Below are 11,035 nucleotides of genomic sequence, written 5' to 3'. Positions count from 1 at the left end.
TTCAATTATCTATATATGATTCATAATTTTTTATAATAATAGTAGAAATATTTTTCCTTTTATGAACAAACAATATATCTTATAATATATTTTGAACTTTCAATTGATGCAGGATTTTTTTATAAAAATATAATTGGAAAAACTGTGGAACCATGCCGAACCATTCAAGAGCGATTCGGTTCAGTTCGGTTCTTATAGTTAAATTTCTTGTTAATTGAGCGAAACCAGACTATTTGTGTTCGGTTTGACCACTGAAATGTACCAAAAATCAAATCAAACTGAATTTTTACACGCTTATTAATAGCCTTTAATCTATTTTGAAAAAATATATATCATTTGATATTAATGAATCATTTTTTAGCATACTATTTTGAGTTAATGCCTTATGTTTGATTTAAAATGTGATGTCAAATTCACTTATATGATTTTTAACGTAACTCATTTATTAAATCTCGTAGTCTTAATGAACTTTTACTTCTCACCATAATATAATTTGTGACTTCACTTTAATATATAAAACTTTGGACACTATCAAGAATAATATCATGTTGTTTCACTTTGTAGTAATGGTAGTATAACCTCAAGTCTAGAAGAAATTTATATGTCAAAGTATAACTATAATTGTAATATAGGATCATCATTTTCTACCTTATTTTCATTATCAACACATTCAATGAAGTTTTCTTTTAGTATTATTGTAAATGATAAATCAAGAAGAACTCGGAGATCAAATACATTTATTTAACATCTAAACGTGGTTCAAGATATAACATATTTTATCATTACATTATATCAAGCCTCAATAGAACTCATTGGTATTATAAAAATTACATTCATTTAGGTGATAAAATATTTTTTAATTATTTTTTTTATGAAATTAATAACTTAGAGACAGTATTGGTCGTAGACCTTCTTCCATTTTCAGAGAAGTTAGAGACGATTAGAACCACGACATTACTATAAAAATTCCATAAAATTCATTTAGGTAATAAATTATTTTTAATTATTTTTAATATGGAATTAATAGCATAGAGATGATGTTGATTGTAGACCTTCTTCTTATTTTCAGAGAAGTTAGAGACGACTTGAAACATAACATTACCATAAAAATCCAATTTTTAATTAGATGATAAAATAGTTTTTAATTATTTTTAATATGGAATTAATAGCATAGAGATGATGTTGATTGTAGACCTTCTTCTTATTTTCAGAGAAGTTAGAGACGACTTGAAACATAACATTACCATAAAAATCCAATTTTTAATTAGATGATAAAATAGTTTTTAATTATTTTTAATATGGAATTAATAGCATAGAGACGATTCTCATTTTCAAAGAAGTTAGAAACGACTCGAATCATGACCGTAATATAAAAACTACCATTTTAGATATATAAATTATTCTCATATTATTATTTTCATTGTCAAAGGATATTTTTTATTATTTAACTACATAAATTTAGTGATTAAAACATTTTTAATTATAAGGATGAAGAAAAAAAAATTGATAAACAGAGACAAAAAACATACATTTTGTAGCATACTAGCTTTTTATATGGTACTAATTGTGAATTGTAAAGTTATATAGGTAACTATTATATATTTTATAATTAATATATATGTTATTAATCATGAATTGTATTGTTATATATGTTGCTAATAGATAAATATGTTACCAATTGTGGATTGTATTATTATGTATGTGATAATTTGTATTTTTTCTCCATCAATTACATAATTGTAATATATGTTACTAACAAACAATTATAAGTTTCAATTATCTATATATGATTCATAATTTTTTATAATAATAGTAGAAATATTTTTCCTTTTATGAACAAACAATATATCTTATAATATATTTTGAACTTTCAATTGATGCAGGATTTTTTTATAAAAATATAATTGGAAAAACTGTGGAACCATGCCGAACCATTCAAGAGCGATTCGGTTCAGTTCGGTTCTTATAGTTAAATTTCTTGTTAATTGAGCGAAACCAGACTATTTGTGTTCGGTTTGACCACTGAAATGTACCAAAAATCAAATCAAACTGAATTTTTACACGCTTATTAATAGCCTTTAATCTATTTTGAAAAAATATATATCATTTGATATTAATGAATCATTTTTTAGCATACTATTTTGAGTTAATGCCTTATGTTTGATTTAAAATGTGATGTCAAATTCACTTATATGATTTTTAACGTAACTCATTTATTAAATCTCGTAGTCTTAATGAACTTTTACTTCTCACCATAATATAATTTGTGACTTCACTTTAATATATAAAACTTTGGACACTATCAAGAATAATATCATGTTGTTTCACTTTGTAGTAATGGTAGTATAACCTCAAGTCTAGAAGAAATTTATATGTCAAAGTATAACTATAATTGTAATATAGGATCATCATTTTCTACCTTATTTTCATTATCAACACATTCAATGAAGTTTTCTTTTAGTATTATTGTAAATGATAAATCAAGAAGAACTCGGAGATCAAATACATTTATTTAACATCTAAACGTGGTTCAAGATATAACATATTTTATCATTACATTATATCAAGCCTCAATAGAACTCATTGGTATTATAAAAATTACATTCATTTAGGTGATAAAATATTTTTTAATTATTTTTTTTATGAAATTAATAACTTAGAGACAGTATTGGTCGTAGACCTTCTTCCATTTTCAGAGAAGTTAGAGACGATTAGAACCACGACATTACTATAAAAATTCCATAAAATTCATTTAGGTAATAAATTATTTTTAATTATTTTTAATATGGAATTAATAGCATAGAGATGATGTTGATTGTAGACCTTCTTCTTATTTTCAGAGAAGTTAGAGACGACTTGAAACATAACATTACCATAAAAATCCAATTTTTAATTAGATGATAAAATAGTTTTTAATTATTTTTAATATGGAATTAATAGCATAGAGACGATTCTCATTTTCAAAGAAGTTAGAAACGACTCGAATCATGACCGTAATATAAAAACTACCATTTTAGATATATAAATTATTCTCATATTATTATTTTCATTGTCAAAGGATATTTTTTATTATTTAACTACATAAATTTAGTGATTAAAACATTTTTAATTATAAGGATGAAGAAAAAAAAATTGATAAACAGAGACAAAAAACATACATTTTGTAGCATACTAGCTTTTCACATGCAAATGATAGAAGAAACTTGAGGCAGTGTGTGTAAAAGAGATGGAGATCACCTGTCCCAAACGGTGTCTCAGTTCATGTTTCAAGCCAATCAGAGTGCTCCATCTTATTATTTTCTGCTTTTAAAAATTTTCTTTTATCCACGTATCAATATATGATTGACTTGGGACAGAGAATACGACATCGTTGGTGTTGGGCCGTCCGTCTGGGTCATACTCTGAATCCACTTACACTAGCAGGCCCAAGAGAGATATTAAACTCCCTCCTAAATTCAAAGACTATCTTATATAATTAGGAGAATATCATATTTTAATTATTTTACAATGCTTTCAGATTTACTTTTCAAATAAATAGATTGAGATTAGGTTTACAAATCTATAAACTGATTTTGAGTACTATTTAAGTAATGTTAACCTTCATTCAAGGGTATGAATAATAAAGTATTCTTTTTATAATTCTTAGTTTTTTTTAATAGTAATTTTATTGCTCTACTAGGATTTTAACCCTAACATTGTTGCTTTCATTGTTGTCCTCATGCCTCCAAAAACCTCCTCCTCTTCATCTTCAACACAGTGCAACATGGAGGAAAGTTCCAACTAAGCTATCATAGAAAAACTTTCATCCTTTCAACAACACCTCTAAAAATGACAAGAGAAGATGGAAAACGTGTTGAGCAAATTAGTAGAGAAATTGGCTAACGTAACTATAACCAACTCTCAAGTGCATTTACATTATTTCCCTTTTTACCTAGTCAGCATGTAACTAACTTAACAACTTTCTATTTTTAGGTTTTTCTCTTTAGCTTGTATAAATAGCTTCCTGGTATCTCAACTTTCATTAACTTTGTTGAATCAATAATGAATTTCATGAAAATCCAATATGGTATCATAGCAAATTTGCTTTGAATACTGTTGCACATATTCATCGACCCCTTCCTCTTCTCACTTTCTCTCTTTTCTCTATTCTTCTCCTTCCTCAATTGTTCTTCAAATTTCTCTTATTCTTCTTCTTAAAATTCATTCATTGGGGATTATAAATTAGATTCGCAATTCAACATTAATGAAGTTCAAAATCCTAGGAATCCTTTCTATTTGTATCTTCGAGAAAATCCAGGAGCAATTTTTGTTTCAGCACAGCTAGATGAAACGAATTACAATTCGTGGAGCAGAGGAATGAAGCATGATCTTCTGTCTAAGAAAAAATATAAATTCATTGACAAAACAATATTGATGCCGAATCGTGATGATTTGATCTTTGATGATTGGGAAAGATGTATAACCATGGTCATTTCATGAATTACAAGGTGCTTAACCATGCAAATAGCTCAAATCATGGTTTATATTGAAGATGCTCATGAGCTCTGGAAAGATTTGAAAGACATGTTCTCGAAAGGTGATGATTTCTGTATTTCAGATTTATTACAAGAATTACATTCTATTAAGCAAGGTGATAAGGACATATCAAACTATTTTACTGATTTGAAAACTGTTTGGGGAGATTTAGAAGCATTGATAAAGATCATTAAGGAACAAAGAGAATCTGAATATGTGATTTGTTTCCTGAAAGGACTAAATGAAGAATATAGCACAACTAGGTCACAAATTCTATTGCTTCAACCTTTACCTAGCATCAATAAGGCATTCTCTCTGTTATAACAGCAAGAAAGCCAAATAACTAGTTCAAACATGAAAGTTATGTTTAATTCAAATATTAATGTAGTTGATTCAGCTAAAAATGTGAACAGAACTTTAGGTAACAATGCAGAATGGAAAGGAATTTTAGGGAGAAGAAATACGCTTGCAAGATTCAGAGGTAAAGGAGTGGGAAGAAGTTATAGCACAACTGGAACTAACAATCCTAAAGTGTGCACATACTGTGGAAAAGAGAGACACTACTTATATATGTTATTACAAACATGGATTCCCACCTAATTTTGGCAAACGGAAAATGCACAATGTCGGAAGCACAAATATGATTAACTCGAGTAATGAAAATGAACTTGTGCATATTGAGGATGGTAGAAAACCTGCACTGAATTTCAGTCCTACACAGTATGCAGAGTTAACATCTATGTTCAACAATGCAAACATAATTAGCTAATCATAAAGCAAAATCAATCCACTTAGCATCATGTCTCTTGATGAAGCTGATCTGCACAAGGACTCAAGTAACATCCATCCATGGATTCTTGATAGTGGAGCTACTGATCATGTGTATCCTTGTTTATCTAGCTTCATGTCATATCAGTCACTCAAACCAATTATTATTAAATTTCTAAATGGATCCATAGTATCAGCTAAGTATTTAGGCATTGTCAAGTTTTCTGAGAATTTGCTCTTGCACAAAGTCTTATTTGTTCGAGAATTCAAATTCAACTTAATATCAATACATAAACTTGCAAATGATTTACATTGTAGAGTGATTTTTGATGATTCTCAATGTATGATTCAGGATATCAATAACTTGAAGATGATTGGATATGCTAAAGTATTGAAGAATTTGTACATCCTTGACACACCTTCAAAACCATGTTTGCAGAAGATATGTTTGGTTAATTTAGTTTGTAGAATTTATGCATTTGATTTGTGGCACTACAGATTAGGGCACCCTTCTGTTGATGTATTTCAACACATTTGTAAAGAATTTTCTTATGTTCATTTTGATGCTAAGAAAATCTGTGAATTTTGTCATTTGGCAAAGCAAACTAAACTGCCATTTCCTAATAGTGCAAATAAAAATTTAGTACCATTCGATCTCATCCATATGGATATTTGAGGTCTTTTATCCATCTCTTCCATCAATGGATTTAAATACTTTCTCACTGTCATTGATGATTACAACAAACATACATGGTTGTATCTCATGAAAAATAAATGAGAGGCAAGAGTGTCAATGCAGAATTTTGTTGCTCACATTTAAACACAGTTTTGCTAAGTCATTAAAGTAATCAGAACAGATAATGACATTGAGTTTAAATTCCCTTCATTCTTTGATAATCTGGGCATTATTCATCAAACATCATGTGTTGAAACTCCTCAACAAAACTCAGTGGTTGAAAGAAAACATAGGCATCTCCTTCATGTGACTAGATCCATGCTTTTTCATGCACATCTTCCAAACATTTTTTGGTCTTTTGCTGTTCAACATGTTGCATTTCTCATTAACAGAATTCCAACTCCAACTCTTCAGCATAAATCTCCATATGAAATGTTCTGACTACAAACCAAACCTTCATGAGCTTAAGGTATTTGTTTGTTTGAGTTTTGCTTTCACATTATTGAGTCATCGCACCAAGTTGGATGATAGGACTAGAAAATGTGTTTTGTTGGGATTCAAGACTGGTGTGAAAGGATATGTGTTATTTGACTTGAAATCTAGAGAAATCTTCATCTCTAGGAATGTTCAATTTTATGAAGATAAAATACAAATATATATATATATATATATAATAAAAAAATGACAGCATTTTTTCACATTTGGTATACAAATACATACATAACAAATGGCAAAATACAAATGGTACACACTTTCTCACATTTGACAAAATATATATACATTTTCATATTTGATGTTCAATACTTTATGTAATAATGTCTCGAACCACCTATTTTGCCCATTTGAAATGCCCAATGGCAAAAAACACATGTTGAACAGACATTTTAGGATAGATTGACACATATTTCATGCCTGATTGTCTAATAACTACTAGTGAACGGACGGTCTCCATAGTCAATTGTCAATAATAATTATTATGATAGAAAATCATTTAAAATAATTGATTGTTTTAACAACCCAGTCAATTATCTTATCAACTACACATAGTCAACTCATAGATTATGTGATTGAAAACATTGTATAAACCATTATGTAGTTTAAGTCAGTTATAAAGCAATTCTCAACAAGTTAATTCATTGGATAATCAATTAAACCTTCCTAATGGATACTTAATCACTTATTCACAGAGAAATGTGGAAGTTTTAATATTAATCTCAATCTAAATGAATCTTAATATGATTTGCAAGTTCATTAATATGAGAATATATAAGATATGATCACCTAGAATTCTACCTCATTACATCTTAAACCTAAAATGATAAAATGCATCATTTAAGAATAGTGAATCTAAGATAAAATTTAGAATGATTCATTCTCTTTATAGCTTGATATGGTAGAGGTTACCAAACCTGTCAAACTATTGTCATTAATATCGTATTGATTATGAAACTGGTGACTCAATAATTAAATTACATGTCGATTAAGTTTAAATATTATAATGAATTTATAAACACCAATATTATTATTTGCCACAAATAACTCAATTATTACAATAATATAGTGGTTGGAAACATTACAATAACTACAAGGTTAATGTTTGAATGATTTTGACCGATACAATATGATAAAATTTGAATGGTCTTAACATTTATTTTCTTGTTTTCACCTGTTTTAATCGATTTAATTATATGTTCGGTATAATTGTCATATGATACCTACATATATTAAATCCAAATGTAAAAAAAATAGAATAATATTCTTTCACATGACCAAACTAAACAAAAGGCTTTGCCTGACCCATTACTTTAATTGTGATAGTTGCATTCCCACTTAATTCCATTTCACCAATCTTATCCTTTCCTTCAAAATTATGGAGTTGGGTTTCCACAATAGTCTTTCACCTGCAATGTTGTCCTTCTTCCTCTTCTTGCTCATAGTGGTTAGCATAGTTTTGAAATCAAAAGCCAAGCCTTCAAACTCTAAGTTACCACCAGGACCTCCAAAACTACCTATTATAGGGAACATACACCAACTTGGTGCTATGCCACATCACGGCCTAGCAAAATTATCTCAACAATATGGTCCTCTAATGCATATAAAACTTGGTGAACTTTCCACCACAGTGGTATCTTCCCCTGAAATAGCCAAAGAAATAATGAGGACACATGACATCATTTTTGCCAATAGGCCTCATCTTCTTGCTGCAGATATTATAAGTTATGGTTCAAAGGGCATGACCTTTTCCCCTTATGGAAGTTATTGGAGACAGATGAGAAAGATTTGCACCTTGGAACTACTAACTGCCAAGCGCGTAGAATCTTTTAGAATGGTTAGAAAAGAGGAGGCATCAAATCTTGTTAAAGAGATATGTTCTAGTGAAGGGTCATGTGTAAATATCAGTAAGATTATCAATCTATTTACATGTGGCTTAACTTCGCGAATAGCTTTCGGGGTGAAATCCAAAGATGAAGAAGCATTTGTAGATACTATGAAGGATGTATCCAAAGTAATTGGTGGTTTCTCTATTTCTGATCTGTATCCCTCGGTCGAAGTGCTTCAATTTTTGACAGGGTTTAGGTCCAAAGTTGAGAAGATCCATCAAGAAATGGATAGGATCCTTGGGAATATTGTCAGGGAGCATAGGGACAAAACTTCAGAATCAAAAGGAACCAATGAAAAAGAAGGTGAAGATCTAGTTGATGTCCTACTAAAGCTTCAGAAGCAAGAAAACCTTGAGCATCCTCTAACTGATAATGTGATCAAAGCAACAATTTTGGTTAGTATTTTGCAATTAGAAATGACATCATAAACAAAAACTAGTTCAAAATTGATACCATCACAGTTCAATTAACTACACTTAACTTAAATTATGACACTTTTTCTTAAGAATACTTTATATGTCAAGTACAACTTCAAAATAATATGTAGTACAACACAACTTTCTTGACAACTTTACTTTCTCTATTGCAAATTACAAGTAGTTTGTGTTCTAAAAATCAAAGTTCTCCAAAAACTCTCAAGATTAGTTGTTCACCGAATATTTTCTTTTACTTTGTTAAACACCAAATGTTAAATGACGGAATTTCAAGCATTAAATAAAATATGCAGCTATTCTCGAATTGGAATTGATGTTTTGTGATAGGAATTAGAGTAAATATTTATTTCGGTCTCTCATATTTTTTGGACTTTATCAGTTTGGTTCTTCAAACGTTGAAAATTTAAAATGGTCACAAAAAACTTGACTGTGAGTCAAATTAGTTATTTTTATGCTTAAATTAATTTATATCAAGTATTTTAAAACTTATTAAAAAAACTAATTTGACCAATATTTGAAATATTTGAGTACTATTTTTTATTTCTTCAATTTTTGAGAAACTAAACTGGTAGGTGAAAAAACGCAAAAAACTAAAATGAAAATTTACTCTAGAAATGATTTATTAGGAAAATAAATCCTTGGTGACTTCAAGTTTGAATTGCTATTTGATACTTGTAGAGTAGTGCTGCAAAAAACTTGTTGGCAATTCGATTCACGTTAGCATTTTCTTTCAGGATATCTTTGGAGCTGGTAGTGGTACTACAGCGAAAACCTTAGAGTGGGCAATGTCAGAACTTGTCAAAAACCCAAGTGTAATGGAAAGAACCCAAGCTGAGGTAAGAAGAGTCTTTGATGGAAAGTTGAATGTAGATGAATCTAACCTTCATGAACTGAAATACTTAAAGTCAGTAATCAAAGAAACTTTACGCCTACATCCTCCTGTTCCTTTATTACTTCCAAGAGAATGCAGTGAGAGATGTAACATTAAAGGTTTGGAGATTTCGGCAAAAAGCAAGGTCATTGTTAATGCTTGGGCAATGGGAAGGGATCCTAGCTACTGGATTGAAGCTGAGAAATTTTATCCTGAAAGGTTCATTGATAGCTCAATTGATTACAAGGGTGCAGATTTTCAGTTTATTCCATTTGGTGCTGGAAGGAGAATGTGTCCGGGTGTTACATTTGGCATGGCTAACATTGAACTCATACTAGCAAATTTGGTTTTCCATTTTGATTGGAAGATGCCTAATGGGAATAAGCCTGAAGAACTTGACATGACTGAATCATTTGGATTGTCTTTAAGAAGAAAACATGATTTGTACTTGATTCCTAGTGTGTATCACTTGTTTGCCAATTAAAACCAGAACGAAGTGCTTCTACATCTTCTTCTGAACTAAAGTGTGCGTTGGAGATATTTAAAATATGCTATGCAATCTCACATTGCTTAATATTAAAATAGAATAAAATATCAATATTATATATTGGACTCAGGTCTTTTGTAATGTGCATCAGATATAAGCATTAAATAGAAATACCCCGTGAGTAGGTGGGCCTATGGGTGTGCTAGGTTTGTAATCCTTATTCTCTAATAATATATTGGTAGCTGCTCAGCGCTCCCGGGATACAGGCACAATTAGCCTAACTCCATTACCAAATTCTCTTATTTCTTCTCTTCTATTTATTCTATACACGTTATTCGAATATTTGTGGTCAATGCTGCGCAACGATCGCTTCCGCTGCACCAACAATTGGTATCGGAGCCCATTGATAGATGACTCTTAACCCAGACGTCAAATAATGGCTAAATAGGGTAAAGGCGTGACGTGATGGCTAGACAAGGTGCGTCAAAGGTAATGGCAAAGATAAAGTAGATGAGTTGAAGGAGAAGAAAACATGGCGAAACTACGGTGGAAGCGATATATGTTGATCCAGAACCCCAAAAGTTCATGTACTAGGTCAGGATCAAGGTGGAGATAGGGACTCATGTATTGAGTTTGACCTAGAAATAGGTGCTGACAATATCTCTCTAGATGTTGAGAGAATGTTTGCATTTGACATGAGAAGTGGAATATCTCAATGGTTTGTCTGAGACGTCACGTCATAATGAAGGATGTTAATTGTTAGTAGATCCACAAAAGCACAGAGGCGCTGACTGACCTTGATGTAAGGTGTAACATGGACATTGACTTTGATGGAAGTTGTAACACGAGCATTGGTAGAGATGCAGGGGTGTGACATGGACATTGGCTTGGATGCAAGAATGT

At 30.4% G+C, this 11,035-nt stretch overlaps 1 protein-coding gene across 1 annotated transcript; it reads left to right on the top strand.

Annotated features, from left to right (window-relative positions):
• The first annotated feature begins 7,744 nt into the window (after window positions 1-7,744).
• LOC109338307 (cytochrome P450 71D9-like) lies at window positions 7,745-10,394 on the top strand. Its single transcript, XM_019575514.1, has 2 exons — window positions 7,745-8,735; window positions 9,509-10,394. The coding sequence occupies exons 1-2, from the start codon at window positions 7,830-7,832 to the stop codon at window positions 10,127-10,129; spliced, it is 1,527 nt and encodes a 508-aa protein (XP_019431059.1). The 5' UTR covers window positions 7,745-7,829; the 3' UTR covers window positions 10,130-10,394.
• Window positions 10,395-11,035: the final 641 nt, after the last annotated feature.

This window comes from Lupinus angustifolius, unplaced genomic scaffold (assembly GCF_001865875.1).
Source record: "Lupinus angustifolius cultivar Tanjil unplaced genomic scaffold, LupAngTanjil_v1.0 Scaffold_21_144, whole genome shotgun sequence".
NCBI lineage: Eukaryota > Viridiplantae > Streptophyta > Magnoliopsida > Fabales > Fabaceae > Lupinus > Lupinus angustifolius.
Note: the sequence above shows the minus strand (reverse complement) of the source record. Positions and strands in the feature narration are given on the sequence as shown.